This window comes from Chenopodium album, chromosome 1 (assembly GCF_948465745.1).
Source record: "Chenopodium album chromosome 1, dcCheAlbu1.1, whole genome shotgun sequence".
In the NCBI taxonomy this organism is placed as follows: Eukaryota; Viridiplantae; Streptophyta; class Magnoliopsida; order Caryophyllales; family Amaranthaceae; genus Chenopodium; species Chenopodium album.
In genome coordinates this window covers 44,168,833-44,196,097 of record NC_137834.1, presented here as the reverse complement: position 1 = coordinate 44,196,097, position 27,265 = coordinate 44,168,833, and the positions used below count along the sequence as shown (strand labels likewise).

The 27,265-nt window shown below is 38.9% G+C and overlaps 1 protein-coding gene and 1 non-coding gene across 2 annotated transcripts; one reads left to right on the top strand and one right to left on the bottom strand.

Annotated features, from left to right (window-relative positions):
- Positions 1-658: 658 nt before the first annotated feature.
- LOC145564613 (small nucleolar RNA R71) lies at positions 659-764 on the bottom strand. Its single transcript, XR_014094868.1, has one exon. It is a non-coding gene; the product is annotated as a small nucleolar RNA R71 (small nucleolar RNA).
- A 987-nt stretch (positions 765-1,751) lies between these two features.
- Positions 1,752-2,390, top strand: LOC145631889 (uncharacterized). Its single transcript, XM_081684115.1, has one exon. It carries the CDS (start codon positions 1,752-1,754, stop codon positions 2,388-2,390), a length of 639 nt encoding a protein of 212 aa, XP_081540241.1.
- The last annotated feature ends 24,875 nt before the right edge of the window (positions 2,391-27,265 follow it).

Here is a 27,265-nt window from a genome sequence, read left to right as displayed (position 1 = left end):
TGGCGTTGTGATTTTTTATTGTTGTTGAGTCGATTCCATCTTATTAAAAAAAAATACAAAAATATTTTTCTTCTTTCTTTTAGGCTACACTTGTAGCCGTGTTACTAACAATTTCTTTTGAGCTTTCGCATGCATAGTAGAACTCGTGTTAGGACCTTAGTTCCTTTGGATCCGGAAATTAAAAGAACACTTTCACGAAGAAGGGTAGCCAACCGATCTTTGAGCCTAAGTTCCTCAAGTGAAGAAGAATTTGAGGAAGAAGAAGAGCAAGCCATGGGAGAGAATCCAAGAGTAGCTTTGAAGGAGTTAAGAATTCCCGGTGCTTATAGGTTTGAGAGTGGCATTGCTCCACATACAACACCGGAGAACGATTTTGAAATTAGACCGGCCATGATTACTTTGATAGAATGGAGGCAATTTAGTGGAGCCAAGAGTTAGAGCCCATTGAATCACCTAAAGGAATTTGAGAAGTATTGTAATACTATCAAGGTGAACGACATTTCTCAAGAGTTTATTCGGCTAAAGTTGTTTCCCTTTTCTCTTATTAGTCGTGCCTTAGAGTGGTTGGATAAGGAGGTTAATCCAAATTCCCTTAGGACATGGAATGAAGTCACCAAAGCTTTCTTGTCTTGCTTTTACCCACAAAAGAAGCCGGCGAAGGCTAGAGCCTTGATCCAAGGATTCAAACAAAGGCCTAATGAGAATCTCTATGAAGCATGGGAGAGATACAAGGAGTACCAAAGAGAGTGTCCACATCATGGAATTCCTACCTATCAAGTGATACAAATTTTCTATGGAGGCTTGAATGCTCAAGGCAAGTCATGCCTAGATGGAGGAGCCGGAGGTCCTATAATGAATAGGACGGAAGAAGAGGTAGTTGACATAATTGAGGATGTGGTGAGATACTATAGAGATTGGCAAGAAGGAGATAGAGAGTCTACGAGCAAGAGTGGCTCGGCGGTTTATTCGGTGGATCATCTCAATGAGATTAAATAAACAACTTGTCTTCCCAAATTTCAAATCTAGGGAAGGAAGTGACGTCGATCAAAGAAAAGCTTGAGAGTGTTTCTACGAATTCATTGAGTCTTCCTTCCCAATCTAAAGGGAGAGGTACATTTTCTAACTCTTCTCCTTCTACTTCCAATAACATGCCAAGTGGTTGTCTATTTTGTGATTCTTATGGATCTTATGATCATGATTCTTCCATGTGTTCTCAAACTTTTGTTGATGGATGTGATGATGTTGAAATTAATGAATGTGAACATGTGAACTTTGTGTCTAATGTCAATGGTGGTCAAAGGTTTGATGGACCTAAGAATTTTAGTAATAGGAATTCTCACCCCCAAGGTGGTTTCGATAACTACAACAATGGAGGCTATAGGAACCAAGGAAACCAAGGTTTTCGAGGTAACTATAACAACCAAGGCTATAGTAATCAAAACCCGAGCCATGGGTATGGTAACCAAAGTCAATCTCAAGGCTATGGTAATCATTACCATAATGGTGGCAATAATCAAGGTCGTGGCAATTGGAACAACAACCATAATCAAGGAAGTTTTCAAAATAACAACCAAAGGGGACCCCCACCCGGTTTTGCTCCAAAGCCTCAAGGCAATGGTGAAAATTCTTATTCCCAACCATCATCATTTAAGACAAATTTGGAAGAACTGATTGATAACCAAACCAAGATCATCAACACATATATGGCGGTGAGTGACAAGAAATTTAATGAGATGATGACTCATAACAAAATGCTTGAGACACAAATAACCCAACTAGCCAAAACTCTAAAGGATTGTGCTAGTCCATCCTCTTTGCCTTCTCAAGGAGTGGAACCTAAGAAACCCGTTTGTTCTATCACCACTAGGAGTGGGAGAGTTCTTAATGAGGGAGCTTCTAGGTCCATTGAGGAGGATGAGGAGAGGAGTGAACCAAGAGTGGAAGTTGAGAAGGTTGAGTCTAAGAGTGTGAGTTATGAGGAGGTGCAAAAGAAAAAAAGGAGTAGTGAGAAAGAGCGTGAGGAAGTGCGGAGACCCGACCTTCCATACCCACAAAAATTCTTGAGGCACAAAATTGATGAGCAATTCGGAAAGTTTATTGCTATGCTCAAGGAAGTTCACCTTTCTATCCCCTTCACCGATGCAATTACCCAAATGCCTAGGTACTCTAAGTTCCTTAAGGAGATTTTGAGTGGGAAGAGAATGTGCAACGAAGTTGATTCGGTTGAAGTTGGGAGTTGTTGTAGTGCTTTCATTCATAATAAGTTTCCCAAGAAAAGGGAGGATCCGGGAAACTTCTCTATTCCATGTGAGATCAAAAGGAAAATGTTTAATAATGCTTTTTGTGATCTTGGAGCTAGTGTGAGAGTCATGCCTTATTCCATTTTCTAGAAACTCAAGCTAGGTGAGCTACTCCCATCTAACATAACCCTTCAATTGGCCGATCGGACTATTATGATTCCAAGGGGGAGAGTTGAGGATGTTCCTCTTAATATAGGAGGGTTCACTATTGTCGTTGATTTCATTGTTCTTGAGATTGCGGAAGATGACCATATCCCTATCATTTTAGGAAGACCTTTCTTAGCCACTTTGGGAGCCTTAATAGATGTGAAAGGAGGTCGTATTACCATGAGAATTGGTAAGAAAGAGGAAAGCTTTGAGTTGAAACCAATGCATGAGTCTTTGTCTCTTGTGCAAGGAATTATGTGTGCTAATTCCCCTCGCTCTATTGATAATGTGTGTATGATTAATTCTTCAACTAACGATGTTCTTGAGAATTGTTATGATGTTCTTTCAAGTTTTGATGGCAAGAAGGTTAGTGAAGAGAAAATGATGATTCCCAAGCTAACGGACGAGGAGGAAGTTGAAATCCCTCATTGGTTTGAGCTCTATCCTCAAGATGGAGAGGATGTTTCCATGAGTATGGATGGTGAGGAACCATCTACAATAAGCAACAAGCCAAAGAAAAAAGCTCGTGATTCTAAGAAGAAGAGAGAGAGAAAGAAGTTACGGAAAGAAAAATTTGCAATTGAAAAGTCTTTGAAGGAAGTTTCATCAAGCAACAACAAGAGGTTGCTAGAAGTTGAAAAAGAAATTGCTCTTTCCGCTACCTTGAAGAAGGTGGTGTTCTTTGACCCTCCATGATTTGGAGGAAGGGTCGAGCTTAGGACCATAAGCAAGCGCTTCCCGGGAGGCAACCCGGAGATTTCTAACTTTTCTTTTTTATTTTTGAATTTCTCTTATTTTTCCTTCTTTTATTTTCTTTTCTTTCACTTTTCTACTTGATTGGATTTGTAGGTTGCATTTTTGGGATTGGATTTCATTAAGTGAGCATGAAGAATGAGAAGGTGTTTTATGGTTTTTGATGTGATTATACTCGATTTTATCGAAATTTGAGGTAAAAGGGTAAGAATCTTGGTGAGGTAAGTTAAAGATTTTATGCTTTAAAGTTGAAGGAAGTTTGCACTTGGTGGGTTCTTATGGTGGGTTCATGAAATCCTAGTTTTAAACCCACTAAAACGGGATTTTGTTACTACCTATGTTGGTGTTTATCATCATCATTATTCGTGTACCCACCAATGAACGCACAAAGAGCATAAAAAATAAGAATAGAGACCTAGGCTGGGCTCAGGTGCGGGCGCGCACGCATTTGGTGCGGCCGCGCACCTGTCTGGTGCGGGCGCGCATCCAACTGGTGCTGCCGCGCACCTGGCTGGTGCGGGCGCGCATCAGCCCGAGCCTCTTCTTTATCTTCCTTCCTTTCTTTCTTCTTTCATTTCCCCTTATTCCTCCTTCATAGTTTTGACCCCCATTATCCTCAAACCCTCAAAACCGCACCACTACCTTCAATGACTCATCAAAATTTCAACTCAAATCACTCAAATTTTCACTCCAAATTCACTAAAACCTTCTACATTTCCATCCAAATCATCAAATTCATACTACTTTCATCAAATTAAACCTCCAATCTCTCTCATCCATACTTGGGTACAATTTGGGGTTTTTCTATTTGGTGGATATTGGTGGTTAAAAGTGGTTCAATCTTGCTTCATATATGGTATAATCATCTTCTCTAGATTTTAATTGCTCAATTATGTCATATATTTGCAAGTTTTGATTTGTTCATGAGCATGAATAGTGGTAGTACCAACTTTGATGATTTTGATAATTGATATTGGTTTTTGGTTGATTATTTGAGTTGTTTGTTGTTTGATTTTACCTCACATTGTGTTGTTTGTTGATTTTGTAGCATTTGTGAGCAATTTTGTTGAGAATTTTGGAATTTGAATTTTGGTAGTGTGGGTAGTAAGGTGCTATTGTGGTATTGGTGGTTCTTCTTGTGATTGTGGATTGTTTGGGAAGAAATTGTTGGATGTTTGGTGTTGTTTGGTAATTTGGATTATAATTGTGATTTGTGGATATTGAAGTTCTTGGTTGGAGATTTTGCGGATTGTTGTGAGAATTTTGTGATTGGTTTTTTGTGATCCTTGCACTTGAAATTCATCATGTCGAGAGTCCTTAAAAACCTTGTTAAGAAACGCAAAACAAACGCCTCCACTGATGAACCTACCCCAAGCACATCCTCCTCCCAAACACGTAACCCTATTCCACCACCCAAAAGAAAATTCAACGATCAAAAACACAAGAACTGGTACCATAAACTAAAAGAAAACCGCTCCCTCAAATCCACAAGACACTACTTTCAATCTGACATGTCCGCATTGGGGATTGATGAGGATGTAAGGGAGTTGTTGATCAACCTACAAATGGGCACATTCATCTCCCGTAGCTACCGCACCTATGTTGAGCCCACTCTCCAATTCTTTGCTTCGGTTGAGATAGTTCCCGTAGAGGGTCAATATAGGGTTCAATTCCAAATTTTCAACAGATTCTTCGACCTCTCCTTAGAGCAATTTAATGCCGCTCTAGATTTTGATCCTCATGGTGACATTTTGGATCTAGAGCCTTATATTTTTTAGGAGTATGATCAGGATTCTTGGTGGGACGATATCTTCGGATGTGGTGAGTTTGTCACCAAGCGAGCCAAGATTAGCAATGTCTACCAACCTTGTCTTCGGGTTGTTCACCGTCTTTTGGGGTACTCGATTTTCCCCAAGCAAGAGTTGGGCAAGATGAGCAAATTGGAGCTCAAAATTCTTTGGTTGGCCACTAAAGGAGAATATCGTGGCCGGTTGAACTTGGGGTACATTTTTGCCACCTATTGTGTAGCCTTTCAAGACCGGGACACCGGGGAGATTCCTTGTGGGGGAATGGTCACTAGGCTCTTGACCAACCTCCACCTTGATCATCATTTGCCTTATTGCAAGCCGGTTGGAGATGCCGACTCCGTGTACCTTGATATGAAACAATTGGGGCAAATTCAATTTATCTCCAAACATTATAAGGAGGGCAATTATGAGTGGCTTTGGGATAACAAGCATTGGTGCTATCTTCCCAACCCATCTTTGACATCTCTCCACCGGACGGACACCCCTAATGTGTGGCATGTCCCCAAGAGCTTCCGCCGCCCATTCTTTGACTCCGATGAGGAAGAAGAAGAAGAAGAAGTTGAGGAAGAACAACAACAACATCATCATCAACAACAACAACAACAACGTCAACAACAACAACAACAACAACATCAAGGGCAAACGCAACAACCTCAATTTGCTAGCCTCAACTTGGAGGCCCTTAGTAACCAAATGAGTGGGTTACAAATCCACTTGGAGGGCATGTATGACCAAGATTTTGAGGCCCTCTACTCCCATATGCGAGGTATTTCCGAAATGCAACAAGGTATGTTCATTCAACAACAACAACTTTATGATGCGGAGGTTAACCGAGGGAGCATCACTCCCCCGGTTAACTATCCTTACTTTCCGCCCCAGCAAGGTTATATACCTTCGCATGGGCATCCTTATTGGCAAGGGCCTTTAGAGCCCGGTACTGAGCCCCGTTCTTACCCGGACGAGCGTGGTAACTACGATTATCGTGCTCCCGGAGGGTGTGACTATAGGGGTGACCCTAATTACCCCTATGTGCACCCTAATCATCCATTTGAGCTCACCTTGCCCGAGCAATTCACACCTCTTGCCCCTTGGCAACAAGATAACTTTAAGGGGCATTATGGTTGGCCCGAGGGATTCACCGGAGGTTGGGCTCCTTACTCACCCCCAACCTTCGATGACTACATGGGCAACAATGATTCTAATGAGGTCGGGCCAAGTTGTGGTGGTAATGATGAGTCTTAGTTCCCTCTCTTTTGTGCCTCTTACCTCCATCCCTTATGTGTATGTGCTTGATTTGTATTGTTGGGATGTTGAGATGTATTCATGTTTAGCTTGGGGGAACTTCTTTGTATCTCGGTTGCCAATATTTGTTGTTGTTGCATTGAATTTTAATTGCCTCTTTCATGATGGTTTCCTTATCTTGGTCTCTAGTCTTGTTGTTGTTTGTTGCTAGTCCCATGAGTTTGTTTTGCCATTGTTGTTGTGATGATTTCCTTGTGATGATGTTGATTGTTTCTTGCTCCCTTATATCCAAAACCCTTGAAACTAAATCCCTTTGAATCCAAAACTTGTAGTTTAGTACCTTTTAGTTAGTTAGTTGTTTAGTTGTTTACTTAGTTTTTCTTTACTTTCCGTTTTAGTTTTTGTTAGCCTAATTTTGCTCAGTTGTTGAATGTTTTTGTTAGCTTAGTTTAGTTTTACTTTTTAGTATCTTTTTCTTTTGTTTTGAAGTTACTAACCTTTTTCTTTGTTTATAGCTTCTTTTACTTTTCTTGTTCTCACACGGCTTTTTGATGATGCTTACGATTTTGGAGCGCATCGATGGTGGTTCTTTCTTTCACCTTTGTTTATTATGCTAAGCATGGATAGCCCGGTGAGACCTTTCTAATTTTTCTCTTTATTTTCTTTGGATGCATAGACTAGGTTTAGTTTAGGGGAAGTTGAACGGTTCGAGGATGATTGCTTGTTAACACGTAACGTGTTTGGGATCGTTGGCGATGTTATCATTCGATCACTTGTATGTCGATTGGGATATATGTGTTTGACTCGTTTTCTAGTTCCTTTCTCAATTTTTCCTTTTCTTCCTTTGTCTATGGCTTTCCTTTTCTTTTCTTTTCCTTTTATTTTTCTTTTCTTTTATTTTTCCTTTGTTCTTGTTTTGGTTTGTGGTATGCTTTTGAGCCTTATTTTTCATTTTTGTTTTCCTTATGAATTGGACTTTGTACATTAGACTTTGTCTTTTGCATGAATTTCTTCCTAGGTAGTAAAGGTATGCACGGTTTGAGACTATGCTTGGTTGACTCTAGGATATGTGTATGCTAGGGTAGTTGGTTTAAACTAGGTGGATCATGAAGCCGGATTCTACTTGTTTGTGGCATGTTGGTAGTTGCTTCGTATAGTCGATTTGACACCTCTAGTGAGTTTTTGCTACATCCATGTGAGGTTCATCGTTTTTCAAGCCTTCAACCTATTTTGTATGAGCGGCGTGGATCCTTGACTATTGCAAACCTAATCTATAAAGCTTGATTTATGATTCTTAAACCCGGGACCGAGCTATCTAGGGAGGACAAAGACACCTTTTTCGGGGTGGTATTTTTCATTTTTAGGATAGTTTGTTTAATATTTGTTTTTGGGTTTACATTTGCCTTCTTGCAACCATTTGAGCCTATTTCCTTCTTTTCAAGCCACATCTTTAGATCTTTGGCCTTTTGTTTCATTTTCTTTCTTTTCTTGTTTTTGTGAAGCAATTGATCATTCTTGAAGGAGTTTGTGGTGATATAGTTGGGATATGTGGTTCCATTGATGCAAGCTTGTGATTATGTTTTCTTTGTGAATAATGGCAAATGAGTACGAGTAAAAGTTGTCCTACATTAAAAGAGGCATGGACAAATAAGTGCAATTTATAAATAAAAAAAAAAAAGAAGTCGTCCGAATTTAGAAAATAAAAGGCAAGGACAAAGCATGGCTTTACAAATAAAAATAAAAATAAAAATAAATAACCAAAAATAACCAAAAAAATTGAAAAAGTGAAAATTTTAAAAATATTTTGATGTATTCTTTTCTCCTTCTAAGCATTGAGGACAATGCTTCATTTAAGCTTGGGGGGGAAGCGTTTACGCTTTTTGTATATATTCTTGTGAGTATAGCTTTGAATAAGCTTGGGGGTGTTGTCATTTTTGTTTGGTGATTTCTTGATCGTGATGTTGAGGATTGATCACCCTTTTGCTTCACTATTTAGGAAAACCGCCAAATTTTAAATTTTAGCCTACCTTCACCCTTTATGCCTTACGTTACAACCTTTGGGAAAGCCCTTTCGACCTAGAAGTTGAGTCGGGAGGGAATCATGGGTCATTGCCTAAGGAAAGGGGATGGTGTATGCTTTCAAGCTAAGCTAATGCTTTTTTATTCTCACCTTTGTTATCTTTGGATTATTGGGTTTATTACCTACTTTTGGTTGTAGCTTCGGTTTCCTCTACCTTTGTTAGTTAGAGGTTCCGTAGTTGTTGTTTTTGTATTGCCTTCGGGCTTTGGTTTTGTTGCTTCTTTGGCCCAGAGGGCATGTCTTGAACTTTCATTTCTTGTAGTTACTACTTTTTATGGGTAGTAACTCTTTACTTTTGGTAATAAAATTCTTTATTTACCAAAAAAAAAAAATCTCTTTTTCCGGTTCCTTCGAGGAATCATTGGGATGCTCGCTAAGGGGAGATTTGAGACTAGTGAGGAGAACGCGGTAAGATCGATTGGGATGAACGTGCATACCTTGACTACTTCAGAAAGATTTTCATTCATTTACATTGTAGTCTCTTTGTAAGTCCATTTCGCAAAGGTTTTGTTTTCCCTTTTTCTTTTCTTTTTATGGTTTTGCCTCTTGGATGTTGGGGGAGAGTTATGGGTAAACTCTTAGGATACCCTTACGAGAGCATTACTCGTCCTCTAAGGCGATCTAGGGGTTTAAAATGGCTTGTTGTAGCTAAAAACAACCGTGATTCCTACGACAGTGAGTCTTAGTGTATATTCTCATCTTGAGTCTTTCTTTTTCTTTTTGAATAAGTCTTTCATCCTTATTCTTTCTTGCTTTGTTTTGCTCGAGGACGAGCAAAAGTATAGCTTGGGGGAATTTGATGAGTGTCATTTATGGCACTCATTTGGCCTCTTTTAGGATGATTTTCATGCTTCTTATTAGCCCTTTTCCTTAGTTTTTCCTTATTTTTGTTCTTTATTTCGTTAGTTTGTGCTTTCCATAGTTAGTTTCCTTGTTTTGTGCATTTCTTTGTTTATTTGTTCTTTTTCCCTTTTATTTGTTTGTTTTCGTTTGTTTTTAGGTTATGATCGTGTCTCCAAGGATTCCCGAGCTTTCCTCTCATCAATTTGGATTCCTCATGTTCGCCTTTCGGAGCTTCAAGTTTAAAGGAACGCAAAGAGCAAGTCAAGAGATCGGTGCACGTATACGGTGGTGGCGTAATCTTTGCCATGAACCCACCAAAATAGGCCCTCTCAAGATTGCCCACCTTGGTGTTCATCATCATCATAAAGTCGAGCCCACAAGGATGAGCTTGGAAGAAGAAGAGGGGGGCTCCCCTGCTGCCAGGTGCGGGCGCGCACGAGGGTGGTGCGCCTGCGCACCTAGGTGGTGCGGGCGCGCCTAGTGCGGGTGCGGGCGCGCCTGCCAGGGTCCCTGTTCCGTTCCCTTTTTGCCGCGGTCGCGCCTCTCCTCCGATGCGACCGCGCCTTCCGGGGTTTCTTTTGGGACGATCTAACTAACTCTTCTTTTGTATCTTTCATATTTATAGTTTTCCTTCTATTTTAGGAAGATAGAGAATTAGAACAGAATTAGAATTAGTTTTTGATCAAATTAGAGAGATTTTTATAGAGAGAAACTCTAGGTTTTAGTGAGAGAAATTCATGGTGGATTGTTGATGATTAAAGCTTTCTTTAATTCCTTTGATCTTTGATCGAGATTGTAAGATTTCCTTTTCTTTAATTCAATCTTTAGTTTGATCTTTAGTTTGATTTCAATTGTTTGTTGAATGTTCAAGTTTGATTGAAGATTGATTGATTTGTGTTTGATTTTAGCTTGTTTGATTTGATCATGATGAATTTGTTGCTTAGTGTTGTTTTGATTTTGATTTCAATGTCTAGTGAGTAGATAACTTGCTAGGGTAATGATGAAGCATGTATGAGTAATGGATTAAAGCTAATTGGGGGAAATTGATGGAGTTGACTATGTGATTTAATTGGTTGATGATCATGTGCATGTGTGTGATTAATTAAAGAGTAGCTAACTTTGATTGTTGCACTAGATTGCATTGTAAGTTCACATTGATACAGACCATTGATTTGTGGCTTGCATTTACACTATTGAGGTGTTTTGTGATGTTTCCTTGCTAGATTTTATCGTAGTTTACGCTAGTTAGACCTCTAGGAGAATAGCTTGATATGCTCTTTTGGTTGCATGATTGATTTTCCCTTACATAGCTGGACTTAGTCAATTTGACCTCCCAATTAGTTGAATCCGTTATGATTACATGTGGATCCTAGCCCTAGTGTTTATTACATTTGATTTCTTCTCGTTTATAAGTCGTCTTTGTCCTAGCATAACATTCACACCCAATCATTACATTTCGGAATAGCTTGACCATAGACAATAGATAATCACCCACCATTCCTTTGGGTTCGACCTTCAACTTACCATTATACTTGTGTAGGGGTGTGTTGAGTGTTTACAAATTTTGTTTGGCCTCGGGTAGGGGTTAGTTTCAACGACCTAGCTTCAACCCGCGTCAGGTTAGTGCATTTTGTATGAAAAACCTTGGAGAGGATGATGAGTACATTTGGGATTCGAGATCTATAGAGATAGGTCTCGATGGATGTTTGAGCTTGGTTAAAAAACTTATACTGATAAGATTCTTATAAGGTTCAACATTATATTGAAAGGAGTTTCAATCCCATGTAACATGGCTTGTTTCTAATGATTCAATGATTTGAGAAAGGTTGATGAAATTAAGGTTTTGAGTGATGATCCTTATGCAATTCGCAAAGGATGCATCATGCATGCCATGGACTATACTCGTCTATTTGATTCACGTGTTTTTAGAACAAGTGATGATAGATTTCAATCGAAATCCAATATAACGTTGGAATACAAATTAGAAATTCCAGAGTTCCTTGCGAAAGGGCAAAGGAAAATTCTTAGTGTATGGAGATGAAAATTATTATAAGATTTAGAAATTGCAAAATTCATGTTTATAAAAATGTCTCATGAACTCTAATTAGTAAACCCCTTCCATTTCCAAAGCATGAGAAACTTGCTAATGAAACTAGATTGAATCAAATGATGCAATTAGAAGTTGTATTTGTTTTTGGAGAAAAACAAGTTACATGTGTAATACATTCATTTGCAGAATTATGTTTATTAATTGAAACAAAGTTTCAATCTTATTTAATCGTGGTTTCAAGATTAAATAAAATGTCCAAAATAACTATGGATTGATGGGCTCATCAGGTTAATTTATTTAAATAATATGGTCAATGAAACCCCACAGATGAACTAAATTCATACATTATTTAAGTTCCTAGTTCGAAATCATTAGAGTGGACATAAATGATTTCATAAATTGGACTAGCATGTAAGATTGATTGGATAGCGCAGTTTCATGGGCTATAGGAGAGTAGTGAAGCTCGGTCAATCACTTGGGTATGCATGAATGATGCATGATCGAACTATAGACCTACTTTGAAGTTCAAGTATAGAAATTCCGGATATGTTAGTAGATTCCTTTTACATGAGTGGAACATTGATTTCATTCAATGATTGATGTAACTGTGTACATTCAAATGTCTTCCCGTAACTGGAGATTATAAAGGGTGTTTCCTGGTTACCTCATGATTTGAGTGGGAGCCTTGGTTGCCACAAGATTGGATTGAGTCTACCTATTTAATTAGGAATGTGTCTTGGCCCCTTGAAGAGGGAGAATTCGGAAAATGCATGGTCGTGCTCAAATGGATTACATAGTAATCATTTGTTTTGTAACTCTAACTCAGTTTTCAAGAAAATATTTGTAGATTAATATGATCACGACATGAGATGCACACATTGACTTAAGGAAATTGAATATTGCGCACTTATCTCAGACAAGTGGGAGATTGAAGGAATTGTGTCTTCGATAAGTGAAATTACTAGATATATCAAGGATCACTATTATGGAGTTAATAAGTTCGTTCTTTTAGGTCATCATTATCTATTGCTAGACTATGATCAATGATCTTTGGGCTAGTCAAATAGTCCAAAGCCTACTAGAATGGATCTTATGAGGTCACACAACAAGGGTATTGGGTTAAGCAAGTAAGAGGCCCATTAATGGGCCTCATAGGCAATTAACTAATCATGAAATTGATTGGTCTAGCATAGTTAGATGAGAATTAGCTTAGGTTTTGGGCTTTTGACATGGGCTCTTATTTAGAGATGAGATCTATAAATAAGATCCGTGCCTAGGGTTGCTTGCAAGAAGTCATAATTCACACACAGTGTATTTTGACATCAAGACAACCAATCCCAAAACCCTAATTCCTCTCTCTAACTCATGGCTATCTCTCTCCTCCCCTCGTCCGTACGGCCGGCCACTCTTGGTGGCGCGTGTGGTGGTTCGTGGTGGTTCATGGTGGTTTGTTGCTCGCTCTTCTCCGTATAAGGTCAATTGAAGGGTTGAATTGCAACTAATTAGCATTAGTGGAGGTCTTAATCTGTGCCTGTGGACCAAGCAGAGGAATCACGCTTGAGGTTCTTTATCTCCCATTGTGTGAGGAGGGTGATCCCATTGTAAGGGGTAATCTCCTTAAATTCCCTTGGCCACTTAAAATCCTAGGACTTTATACTTGTTAAGGTGTAGTAGGATTTGAATTCCTGACTGTTTGGGGGACCTTAAATTAGAATTGATTCTATCATCACGCTTTTTTATAAGAAACAAGTAGGAGTTGCCAATGAGTTTTAGGAAAAAACTCATAAACCTCGTTCATGCCTTTCTTCCATGTGGAGCTCATGGAATAATTAGCACAAATCATAAGTTTACACATGCCCAAATTGGTCTATAAACCAAAAATGAGTTCGGGAGCGAGGGTACTAAGATAACGTTCCTTTTAGAAGGGAATCGTCATCCTAGCCCTAGTACGGCCTCTACTAGCTCTTCCTTTTTCACAATTTCATCACCAAACAATATATACAATGTGATACCTAAAACTATGTTAGTTGATTTTATTTACAAGCATTAATTCACGTAGGAATTACATTGCAAAGTCGTTATTCTTATTTAATTAAATTCGTGGAAGAACAATAAATAAACAAGATTTGCCTTGGCTTAGGTGATCAACCAACAATTATTTAATTCAATTCTAGTCTTTATTTAACGCAAGATACTATGTGGAATTGATTAATCAATTATTTTAAAAGTGACCAAACAACACTAATTAATTAATTAAAGTCCTTTTAAACAAGAAAATAAAGGTGATTTAACTAAGTGCTCGGGAATTTACCACTTCTCTTTACTAGATCTCTGTTTAGAACACTGATGGACACCTTCTTGTTGGGGAACCTCCACCGTAGTAACAAAGTATCGAAAGGGTGAGTGTTTAGGACAAGAGGGCTAGGTTGCACAAGTTCACAAGTTAATTCGCTAGAGTTTTTAGGTTAATTTCTGTCTGTTGAAGCCTCGGTTTAAGCTCGTATTTATAGAGAATGATTAGGTTTAGGGTTTTGATCTTTCTGCCACAGCAGGTGTCGTGCGCAACAGATGAAGTTGCGCGCGGTAACCCAGCGCAAGTTATAGAGTTGCGCTGCTATGTGCAGCGCAACTATTGGTCTTGCGCGCGGCTTTATGGGAAGATTCGATTTATATTTTCTGTATAATTTTCGAATAATTACAAATCTTTCGCAGCGCAACTCTGGAAATTGTGCTGGGTGTCGCGCGCAACTGAAATAGTTGCGCGCGACAGCCCAGCGCGACTTTGTGAGATGCGCGCGGCTTTTTCTATGGCAACACTATGTTTTAACCTAGGAGCTCCTAAATCTGTCATTATTAGGGTTTAAGCACGGGCTTAAGCCTAATTATGATCGGGTTTTGTCAATTGGACCTTTGTTTTGGCTTTTCTTTAATTTGGGCTAGTCTTTTGTGTTTTATGGCTTAACCTGTTACCCATAAGTATTCTTCACTTTGATCCAACACGAAGATAGTTTTATTTATCGTCATTGCAGTTCCTGTCGAGACAGGAGGCCAAAAGTAGATGTCTACAGTTAGCCCCCACTATAATCGAGTCTAAAAGAGATGGTGATCAAAGTAGTCAAGCAAATAGATCTAAGACTCATTCTGCGAAGTTCTCTAAGGATAGAGAATCTTTCAGTAATGTTTAAGGATGTCGAAACAATCCTTGGTTCGCTAAGTGTTTAAAACAAGTAGCTTATAAGGCTAGAAAAAGTCCTTCCTAGTCTTAACACGCTAAAGAATCTAGATTTAATCTTTGCAATTGTAGAACGCTCTTACAAGTAAAAGCATTCTGTGTGATGTCAGGTCATGAGAAGAGATCGGTTTTAAAAGAATAAAAGGGGAAGATTTCCTCTCAATCGTGTCATCGTTGGTATAAAGTCCCTCGATATGTCATTGAAACTTTAGCCTGACTTTAACAAAGTAAAAGATGAAAAAAAGGGGGTTTTTGGTATTCGAGCCGAAATGGTCCGGTATTCGAGCCGAGTCCGGTATTCGAGTCGGACGTCCACAAGATAGAAATACATGTCTCAGGACTGGAGGCATATATCCAAATTCAGTGAGAGGGAAGAAAGTCAGCTACTCTCTCATCAGTTTTGTCCACAAGATGAGTACACGTGTCTCAAGACTGGGGGCACGTGACTACATAGGCGCGACATCGTCTCGTCGCTTCTTTATACATGGGGTGGATTCGACACCCTAACTATCCGGTAAGTTAGTAAGCACACTAACCACCGTATTTGCTCCCGTTCAAGAAGTGCCTGTTCCTGAAGGTTTGACGCGCATGTCGACTCATTGAGCTAACGCCTACAGTAATTCTCTACCTATTAGTTCCGAGAGGTAGATCTCGCAAAGCTTGGGCTGAGTGAAATTTTACGCATCACCTACGCCGTACAATTTTGCGCCATACGATACGCCATTTGCATTTTTACGCTGCATGAAAACGCCTTCCTTTTTGCTTCGGACGTGAAAAAAGAAGAAAACCCAGACATTTGTAACGTCAGTACAGTAAAATGACAAACCTGTCTATGGGTTCTTTTACGTAAAGCACCACCACGGAACGTCTTAAGGCACTCTTACGAAAAATGTTCAAAACGTATGCTTGGGGAAGGCACAAAGCACGGTGTGCATGCAATATGATGCAAAAAAAACTAACAAAAAAGAAAATAAACTACAATATGCAAAGCAATTAAAAAGACTTTGATAATTTGCGCGCCATTATGTCTAATAACGAGCAAAAACCGTTCAAAAAAAATGATCAAACGGATTAAAATCAAAAATCTGGTCTTTTAGTGACCATTATCCGCACGCAACTCAGAAGGTCGCGCTAACCAGGCGCGCGCATCTTTCTGAGTTGCGCTGGTATGTCACGTGCAACATCTAAATTTACGTGCGACATTTATGTAAGTAAAATGAAGATCGCAGGCGCGATTTTTATTTCACCATTTTTTCCTTCCTTTGCCATTTTCGACCCTTTCTCTCTCTAAAAAGCTCCGTTTTTTGTGATTTTTGAAGCTAAAGGAAGCTAATTTCATTCTCAATTCATATTTGCCGTTATCTAATGTAAGTTTTTTGCTAAAATTTGCTCTTTTTTGGCTGAATTCGAACGATTTTCGAATCGTTAATCCCCAAATTTCGAATTTGGGGGTTTTCAATTCGGCTTATTTTTCTTGAAATTGTTTGCTTTATGTTGTTATGATATGTTTGAGGAATGTTTTGCAACAAATTTCATGAAAAATGGTTAAGTATTGAACCTTGTATGAGCATTTCTTGTTTCAAGTTCGTTCTTGCTTCTTTTTTCGAATTTTTGCTTGATTTTCTGTTATTTTGTTTCCCATTTTGGTTATACTTGTTAATTATGCAACAATTGTAGTATTGGAACTAGTTTTGCTTCCATAATTAACATTTTGAAAATTTTGAATCCGGAAAAATGGCGCGAAGTGTATACTTAGCCTATTTTCACCATATTCGAGCTCTAAAATTGTTTGGTAGACGATAATCATGTTTATATTACTGTTATTCGTCTGGAATTAGTTGATTCTTTGAGATTTTAGAATATAATCCCTTGAATTCTTAGTTGAAACTGGTATAGGATGGCTTTTGTGGGTGTTAAAATCCCCCATTTACTGAGTTTAATTGCAGGTATCGTAGCCCCCAAGTATGGGTGGCATTCGATTTTCATGTTTTGCCCTATTGGTAGCCGTTATGCTGACGAAATGGGTCTAGAATACGTATATTAGTCTAGTTTAGGAAATAAAATAAACTAATTAAAGAAATTTTATCCGTCAGAGCATGGACTCGCCTCCGTTTGTCGATGCCGAGGAGGTTCTTGTTGGTCCGGACGAGGCGGTTAACCCTCGGAAGAGGGTTACCCGTCCTCGAGAGGAGGTTCGAGAGCAACGCGTCGCAGCCGATCGACGTCGCCAGGAGGAGGTGGTTTGGGAGGCGCCTCCCAACGGGGACCCTAGGGTCCTTAAGTGGGACCCAAACCACCACGTTTCGATCTGAGGGTGGCGCGGCATCGTGAGTTTTCCGCGCCTTTGTCTCTTCTCTTTTCCTTTGTTTCTTCTCCTTTTTAAACCATAACCGTTTTTTTTATTTTTAGAGTGAGCCTAACATGCGTTTGTACGGCTCTGTTGACCTGGGAGCCCGTTTTGAGAGTTTGCCCAAGGTGGAAAAGGAGATGGTAGCACTTTCTGGGATTGACTCCCAGTTGGCGGCTCTTCGGGATTTATCGAGCCAGTCTGTGTTGTCAGCTTTCCTCCGTGGATTGCTGGAGTTTTGGTGGGATTCCACCAACACTTTCCACTTTCCATGGGGAGAGATGACGGTTACCCCTTTCGATTTCTCTATGATTACGGGTTTTCCTTTCGGAGGCGAGCCTATAGTTGTAGATCTCGTTAAGGGGTCATATGAGAGATTGTGCGACCTTGTGGGGGACCGTCTTGGGTCGGCCCTTCACGTGTACGCGCAATCTGGTCAGTACTCGGTTCTTGCCGACGAGTTGTAGGCTGACGAGCTTGACCGGCAGTGTACACCTGAACAGCTGGCTCGAATATACATTGCCCACGTTCTTTCTATTACCATCTTGAGTGATCGAGGAGAGCGTTTTGCCATTGGGTTACTCATTTGCCTCAGCGATTTGGGGCAAGTAGGTAACCTGAGTTGGGCTGAGGTGTCGTATGCCCATATGCTTACGGCTATGGGCAAGGCGACCCGGGTCATGGTTTCCGCGGAAGCTACTGAGGTGCCTCGGATCTCGCTTACATGGCATGGTCGTATCCTTAAGGTACGAGTTTTAAGCTTTTCCGGTGATTACTTTCGTTTATTCCTTGAGGCTTATCTTTTCTCGATTTCAGGCTTGGGGATACTTGTACCTGCCTTTCTTTGCCCCCATGGTGCTTGGGGCTACTCGTTTTCCTATCGGCCATCGATTGGTGCTCAGGCGATCCTTGGTTATCCAGCGGAGCAGCTGGTGCTGCCGGATGCTTTTTATCCGGCTTTTATAGCATCCAGGCTGACTCCTTTTCCGGCCTTTGTTCCGGTCAGTTTTCTAACTCTCTTTTTTCGTGTTTCTATTTATTTTTCGGAATTTTAACCCTTTTATCGTTTTTGGTCACATGTATTTTTAGCGGGTCGAGCTAGGTGGTTGGGTGCCTCCTACAGCGGAGATCACGTATACCGATGCTGTCGGATCGGTAATTCGTGAGACCCTTCCAGCGGCCGAGGATGATGAGGGGATACCGTTTGTACCTGAGATGGTTGAGTCAGTACGCCTTTTATGTATATGTACTTAAATATTTCTATTTTATTTTTTTGTTTCATATACATTTGTTTACTAACCGTCCTTGTATTCTTTGGAATAGGTTCCATGAGAGACCGTGAACGACATGGTGAGGACTTTACGCGCTTTCCGAGCTGCTTATCGGAGAGCCCTCGTGACTTTGTCATGCCGTGATCATTGGATGATCGCGGTAAGTTTTTTTTTTCTTTGCAACGAAATTATTACATTTCATGTATTAATCTTCGTTTTGGATTTTTGCAAGATGTGCAGCAACCGTCTAGTAGTCGCCGAGCACCCCGATTCCACCTGTACACATTTATATATATATTGTTTTAGGAAACTTATGTATATATATTTTTTTTTTATTTATTTTTTTGTATATATGACACATTTGTATATATGTCATTATTATTATTTTTTTTTTGTTTCCATGTGTACATTAATGAGAAAAAAATTTCGAGGGAGGGAAAGGGTTCCCGACTTACCCCCCTCGAAAAAAATAAACAAACTCCAAAAAAGAAGGCAAAAAGAAGGAAAAAGAAAAAAGAAAAATAAAAAGTAGGAAAATAATAAAAAATAAAAAGAAAAAGAAAGTAGGAAAACAATGGAAAAAAGAAAAATAAAAAGAAAGCAAGAAAATAAGAAAATAAAAAAGTAGGCAAGAAAAGGGACACAAAGTGTTAGAAGGCAAGCGTATGATTCGTCTCAAGATCTCGTGAAGATTCCGTCATTATATGAGCCAAAATACGGAAATTAACCATAATTACATGCCGGGTTAGGCGAGTCGTGCGCAACTTCGTGAGTTGCGTGCGGCTGTCGCGCGCATGTAATTTTGTTGCGCGCGAGTATCGCGCGCGCCACCTGTCAGTGAACTTTTCTTTAAGCCGAATTTGCCGAAAATCTGCCACTCTTGGGTATTTAAACGTGGTTTTGTGTAGGCTTTTGATCATCTCGCATTCATTCGCTTAGTAACATAAGAAATTAAAAGAATTAATCTCTCTAAAATCTTATTCTCTCTCTTTTTTTTTTTTTTTGAACAATGGTGAAGACCTTTGAACAACGTTTGAAGCAATGGGTCACTTCCCTTTCAACCGAGGACAAACTAGCTTTCAAAATTTATCACTTGGACCCTTTATTGAATTATATGCAATTAGTGGTTAACTTTGATTTTCTTCATGCCGCAGTCAATCATTGGGACTCTAACCACCATCTTTTCTTGTTTAGAGGGGATGAAATTGTCCCCCTTCCTGGTGAGTTTGAGGCCTTGCTAGGTTTCCCTACAAACACTCTCCCTGTGACTTATTCGCCTACCTTGTCAGACCCCAAACCTATATTCCAAAGATTTTTTGGTTTGTCCGACAATGATATGACCAACATAGGAACTGAAGAAGGCGTGAATTTAATTCAATTTATTGAACACTTCGTCGCCCCTCGTGACAACATGACTAAACAGCGCTTTAAAATTCGTGCTTTATGTTATTGTCTTGTTGTAAATTGTTTACTTAGGACAGGCAAATAATACGGAGATTATTCAATGGTGTCCATAGTAGAGCAAATAGAAGGATATTATTCACCCGCTCCTTTGGTTTTGGCAGAAATCGTTCTGTGCTTGAATCGCCTTAGAGGAGATCCTAACAAAAACGATTTCACCGAAAGTCCACTCCTATTACACGAAATTTTTTTTTAGGCTTTTATCAACGTAAGTCAAGAAAATGCGCTGGCATGACTAGCGCAATCTTCTGAGTTGCGCGCGGAAGGTGCGCGCAACTGCTTTAGTTGCGCGCGCCACCTACTCGTGTAATAAATCGCAAAATAATTTATTTATTTTTCGATTTGGCTCATCGAGCGTTTGCAAATTGTTGATCCGCTTCAAAACCTTGAGGTTAATGGAGTAAAGACATTTCCTGGACCTCGAATCCTTTATAAGCATAAGAATGAAGAGGAATGGACGTCGTTTTTCTGTCATGGAGTTCCTAACATACAGTTTGTGATTCCTTGGTGGAACATAAATATTATGATTGGGAATAGTCCCAATTGCCCTTACATTAGGCTTTTAGGCCTATCTAGTACTACTTATATTTTTCCTTGTAGGGTGATAAGACAATACGGGATGAGGCAATATATTCCTTCGCAAGATTGTGATGCCCCTAAAGATGTAACTTTTAAACCCGAAAGGATTGCTCGTTGGATGGAATATTGGTCAAGTCTTCCTAAATGGGTAATACAAAATCCTCCTGCGAGTATCACATTATCTTCCTTTTACAAGGCTTGGATGAATGCGGCGGATAAGGGTGAATTAAACAAGGCTTGATCTCAACTTCAATCCGCCACCGCTCGCAATCCACCTAAGCCTTTGATGCATTCAACCACTACTACTCCTCCTAGTGGTCAATACAAAGGAGTGAGAAGAAAGTTAGAATTCTCATCCCCTAAGGCTCGTTCGAAGGAAAAAAAATAAAGAAAAGAAAGGCTCCCTCCAAACCCACGCAACAAGGTGTGAAAATTAAAGAACCTTCACCAAATACTCACAAACAAGCTCCAATAGTCAAAGGGAAAGGAAAACAGGTTGCAAAGGCCCCACTCCCAAAATTGAAAAACAATGTTTGGGTGAAAAAGAAGAGTGTAGGGGAAATCTCCAAGGTTGCTGAAAATGTTGCGATGGAAACTACTCCTCCATCATCTGTGACAATCGAGGACATAGTAAAACCTTAGAGTGTTACACAATTTTACAAATAGTTTTTTTTTCTAATAAAGTGTAATCACTACTATGTTTTTTTTTCGTTTCCTATCTGGTTCAATAATGTCTCTCTTTTGAATTTTGAATGAAATAAAATGAGCTTCATATTTTTATATTTTGATGTGACCTAATCATAAAGATTGCCTACATATTCGCTTTGCAAAATCAGATCTTTGCGTAGTTCTAATTTTTTTTATATTATTATTTTTTTATGTGTTTGTTTTTTTTTTATTTTTTCTCTAATCTCTTAGATAGAAATTAAATGAAAAAATTAATCAAACCTTGTTTAAAAGAATTAAATCAAAGTTTAATTTTATTTTCCGAGTATATGTATATATTTAAGAAACACCCTCTTTTTATCGTAAGTAGAAATCGCAACTTCATTCAAACACAAAAAAAAAAAAAAAAAAAAAAAAAAAAAAAAAATCGGGTTCGCAGTTCGTCATCAGGTGGTGCGCGCAACTTCTGGAGTTGCGCGAGCCTATCGCGCGCAACAAAATTAGTTGCGTGTGACATCTGCGCGCAACTATTCCAGTTGCGTGCGACACCTGTGCTACGAATGTCTCGAAAAAAATTTATTTTAAAAATTCGTATTATTACCCCTCCTCCCCAAGTGTGAAGATTTTTTCGTAATGTTCGAAAAAATTTGAACACTTAGAACGGTTTATTATTTCTAAATTACCCCCCCCCCCCCAAGTGTTATGTATTTTACCGTGTTATTCGGTAAAATGCATAACACTTAGAATCTTTCAATTGAATGCTAATTAAAGTTGGTTGTATGAGTGAACGAGTTTTATCCGGATTTCATATGTAATATTTCTTAAGGCGATCAATGTTTATTAATTGGCGAATTTCATCTCCTCCAATATCCATTAATCTGACTGCTCCTCCTGATAGCATTTCAATTACGCGGTAGGGACCTATCCAATTAGGTTTGAATTCCCCTCTTGGATCGGTTGGTGGACCCCTAACCTCCTTTATTACAAAGTCAGCTTCTTTTATATTTATAGGTTTTACCCTTTTATTAAAATGACGCACAATGCGCCTTTGGTAGACTTGTACATGATGCAAAGCTCTTAATCGTCGCTCATCGAGAAATAAAAGCTCTTCATACCTCGCTCTTACCCATTCAGCTTCCGGTAGCTTACTTTCAAGTACGATGCGTAGGGATGGTATTTCCAGTTTGACTGGTTGAACTGCGTCCATTCCGAAAACTAAGGAGTATGGAGTTACCCCTATTGATGTTCGTATAGACGTTCTATAACCCCATAATGCGAAGTGTAGTTTATTCGGCCAGTCTTTGTAATTCTCTGCCATTTTCTTAATGATGATTGTTATGTTTTTATTTGCCAACTCTACAGCTCCATTCATTTCAGGTCTATATGGGGATGAGTGATGATATTTTACTTTATAACGAGTTAAGAGGGTCTCGACTTCAGCTTTGAATTGAGATCCCTGATCACTAATTAGTTCATGTGCAACTCCATATCTAAAAAATATGTTTCATTCGAGAAACTTTGCGACATGTTTAGAAGTGATATTCACGTAAAAAGCAGCCTCAATCCACTTAATAAAGTAATCAATGGAAACTAATACGTACTCGTGCCCTCCTGATCCTGTTGGAGAGACTTTTCCAATTATGTCAATTCCCCAAGTCGAAAAAGACCAAGGGAAACTGAGATTGTATAGTTCCGATGGTGGAAGGTGTTGTAAATTAGCGAAAATCTGGCACTATGGACATTTTTTAACGTATTGTATGCAATCATGTTCCATAGTGGACCAATATTACCCTTGCCGTGAAATTATTTTTGAAAGCATTTTACCATTCAATTCATGTGAGGTCCGTAAACACCTTTGTGAGTATTTTCCATAAGGCGTGTGGCTTCCGGTTGGCCTATACATAGTAAGCTTTGACCATTAGGTCCTTTTTTGCATAATTGACCATTTATTAGACCATATTGGGCCGCAAGTGTTCGTAAGGCTCGTTGGTCTTTTGATAAAGTATTTTCGGGATATGTGCCATGAGTAATATATTGGAGGATATGATCATACCAAGGATTGTCTCCTTCAATGTCATTTATTTCCTCTATTGCGTTACAATACGCTGGTTCTTCTCTTCTATCAACGCATAATGGCATCATATTTAAGTAATCTGGAATGTTGATCATTGAGGCTAATTTTGCTAGCGCATCGGCAAATTGATTGTCATCCCTTGGGAGATATTTAAAAATCAATATGTTCAAAATGCTCGATGAGTTGCTCTAGGTGTGCTTGGTATAATATCATTGTGGAGTTCTATAGGGAATATTTCAAGCATTACCCCAAACTTGAACCCCAATGTGATCATACACTAAAGTACAGTGGCGTCCAAAGGGAAAGAAGATAGAGAAAAAGAGTCGCCAACAAGTTTTAGGAACTTGTAAACCGTTCACAGGGTGAAGGTTACACCCCTTAACGATCCAGGAGATCGTCAACTCCAATAGGTCTGGAACCATGACTAATAGTTCGAGGATGAAGGTACAAATCCAACCTAAAAGAGATTGAACATTCCCTAATAATAGGCCTCTACTTTATTCTGGTCGCATTCATGTGCACTTTCTGACTAACATGCAATCAATAGGTTAACCCTAAACCTGATTATCTATGTTAGTTGAATATTAGTGCACAAATAAAACTATTATTAGTGATTACTTTAATTATAATCATATTAACCCTAAACTAGATTATTAATTATCTTATTAAGCGTGATTACAAGTACAAATTCCCTTTAAACATGCATAAAAGGCGTGATCAAGCAATAACAATAAAATATAATCAATCAACATAATATCAAAATAATAAATCATAATCATAATTATAATTATAATCATAAGAAAAATTATAATCAATAATCATGTTAAAGCATAATAATAATAGCAAGATCCTAGGCATGATATTAACAAGATTAATAACAAACCCTAGCATGTCACTAAACAATAAAGATCAAATCTCTAGCCCTAACATGATACTAACATGAATATAAGGAAATAAAATAGGAAGCATCGCAATTGTCATATTTGATATTAGAAATTATGGTTGTTACCCTAAACATGATACTAGGAAGATCAAAACACCCTAACATGACACTAGGAATCATAATAACAACCTAGCATGATTTTTATATCATAATATCAATGTAAACAGTTAAAGCACTTACTTGGATGCCTCGTATCTCTTTCTAATAACAAAATACACACGTTAGTAACTTCAAGGAAAATAATAAAATAAAGAATTAAATTAAATAATTGAAAGAGAGATTAGGGACCAAACCCTCAGAAATATCAAACTTTTCATGTCTAGGGCGAAGGCAAATTCGAACTTGGCTAGGTGTGTCTAGTGATAATGTATGAGGAATTGTGTTTGTAAAAGGATAGTTTAGAAAAGAGGGAGAAAATCAAGAATTTCTTGATGAGAGTTGGTGAGAATTCATGATAAAAAAAAAACAATGGTTTTAGGAGGCTATTTATAGAGAAAATAAGTCGGATGGATAAAAAAACGAATCAGAGTTTCGTCGAGAATAAAACTCGATTAGCGCAGGACGCTGGTAATTAGCGCCAGGCGCTGAAGGTTAGCGCTAATGCTTGTCGTCAGGCGCTAATAATCAGTTTCACGCGTTTTTTGTTTTTATCATATCTTTTGATCCGGTAGTCCAAATAAGGAATATAATATGTTGTTGGAAAGCTCTTGAAGTATACTTTCCAATCCAATTAAAATCAGATTAAAAAATATTTTGTAGATAAAAATATATGGACGAAATAGTGGAACGGTGTGAGTTTTGGATAGAGTTTTGTATCTCATTCATATCTTTTTCGTTATAGCTCGGAATTAATATTATAATATATCATTGGAAAGATAATTTCAAGATCTATCCAACCATATAAAATTTGGATAAATATTATGAGACACGAAAATAAAATCTGAATATATTCCACTTCGTACAAAACAAGGATTCTAAAAAGGAGTAGTTTTATTCAATTTCAAACTCTTTGAAACATAATTATCAATCCTAACTCCATTAGGATTTAAAAGAACCTTCTATAATATTATAGAAGACTATAATCAATCCTAATAGCTTTAGGAATGATAATTAATAATAGGCCCTCCTCTATATCATTGGGCCGCATATAAAAACCAAATCAGGCCCATTTTAGTATTTTGGCCATAACTTCCTCATTATTCATCGGAATTGGGCTTATAATACATCGTTGGAAAGGTCTTTTCAAGCCCCATCCAAATATACTATTATTGGACCCTTATCATGGACCAAAATAAACTGGAATGCACGTTTTTCATAAATAAGTTGTGAAAAGAAATATTTTCAAAAACAGAAAGAAAAGATATTTTAATAAAAACATCCTCATCACTAGACTTTTCACACTTTCTCTTTGTTCGATAATCAAATGACGTGAAAGGTATTCATCACTGGGTTTGGTTTTAGGGAGACACATTCGGATGTCTACAGAAGCCCCCACTTTGATTGAGTTTGGAGAAACGTGAGTTTCGAAAACGAAAGTCAAAGTATCGATAGGGACGGAGAATGATTCAGAACGTTATGCGATCCTAAATCATTCTTGTAACGCCGATACCTGCAAAACTAGCGTTAGTTAAACAATAAAAGAGTTAAGAAATGTGTATCTTGCACCGTCGAGTACACGTCTCTGAAAGTAACCGATTTATTGCTGTTGCATTGTTGTGGTTGACACCCTTCCATAATCTATGGAACGCCATCTTGCTGTTTTGATGTTCTATCGTCTCTGAACAATAGAGATTTTTTTTTTGGATATGTCCACGCGTCTCTGAACGAAGAGCTTCGTTTTCTTGAATCATAGAGACAACCTTCCCAATCATAGTAAAAGTCGCCGAAGACCGCCTCATCACGAACCGCCCTTCTCAAATCTCTGTGACAACCTCCACAATCTTAGCAAATGCTGTCGAAGACCGCCCATCTCGTGCTATCTTCTCGAATCTTGGTGACAACCTCCACAAACTTAGCGAATACCGCCGAAGACCGCCCATCTCGTGCTATCTTCTCAAATCTTGGTGACAACCTCACAATCTTAGCGAATGCTGTCGAAGACCGCCCATCTCGTGATATCTTCTCAAATCTTGGTGACAACCTCCACAATCTTAGCGAATGCTGTCGAAGACCGCCCATCTTGTGTTATCTTCTCAAATCTTGGTGATAACCTCCACAATCTTAGCGAATGCTGTCTAAAATAACCTCTCTTGAAGTCACCTCAGTTTTTGCGATAATATTCCAAAGAAATCTACCTAAGACCAACGCTTGTAGATCATTAAAGCTCGCTTGAAATTTGCTTCCACAATGCCAGTACGTTGGCGCTTTTGCTGCTTGTGAACCATTAAGTCGGTGTCTCTGCTGTTTATTAACCAGTATGTCGGTGCTTCTGAACCGGTATGTCGGTGTCTTTTAAACCAGTATGTCGATGTTTTGAATTGTATGAACCATTATGTTGGTGCCTTTGCTGAGCCAATGCTTAGGCGCTTTAAGCTAAGTGAGAATACATCAGGTCGATCACTTGTTGGGATTGTAATCAAGCCAACTACTTAATCATGTCAAATTGCTTATAGGGGCTAACTGGCGTACCAAGGAACCCAAAATTGTTGTATGAGGCTTCGATCTCTGTCGCCACGGAAATTCTTCTGGCGCCAAGAATTGGCTCTATCGCCAAACGCTGGGATCTAGCGCCAGGCGCTGTAATCTGCTGCTAGACGCTGGATGTCGTTGTCCGGCGCTAGAGTCGGGTCTTCCCTATTCTGCTCTTGCTACCGTTGTTGCTCGATTTCGCTCCGAACTTTGAACTTGGTCGTTTCCTTTCAACTAAATCCGCTCAAATATTTTGTAAAGTAAAGTTCTTCATCTCTAATTTACTGATCCATGTAACTCCTCTTATCTTGGAGGAATCTCCTGTGTCATATTCGCGGTTTTTTCGAAAAAAATCCGGGAATGTCCTCGCTTGCTAGGATGCACCTGCATTTATATCTTTGACTATAGGACTTTGCTTATCTTTCTTTAGGGTTGACCTAAGACTTAGTGTTGCTTGACTCATTGAATTTTCGTGACTCAAGGTATGAACTTGACTCGCTGTGATTGACTCGAGGTTGACTCGACTCAGAGTGTTATGACACATGTGACTCATGACCCGTGTGTGCATTGTATTATGATCAAGTGACTCAAAAATGCAAAAAACCAAAAATTTTCCTTCATTTTTGTGGAGGGTACCGACTTTCTCCCGAAAAAGAAAGACACGTAAAAGAATCGAAGTGAAGTTTTTTGAAGATGCATGTTAAATGAGCTTAATCAAATGTTGTCTCTCATAGTACAAGGATTGTAACATCTTAGACTATCCTAGTTGACTCGATAATGAAGCATTTAGGTAACTTAGGCACGGAGGCTAAGCACTTCATACTTTGTGATGCAATGATGA

Coding starts and splice junctions, on each gene's coding strand:
- LOC145631889 (XM_081684115.1), top strand. CDS start 1,752: ATGCTTGAGACACAAATAACCCAACTAGCCAAAACTCTAAAGGATTGT.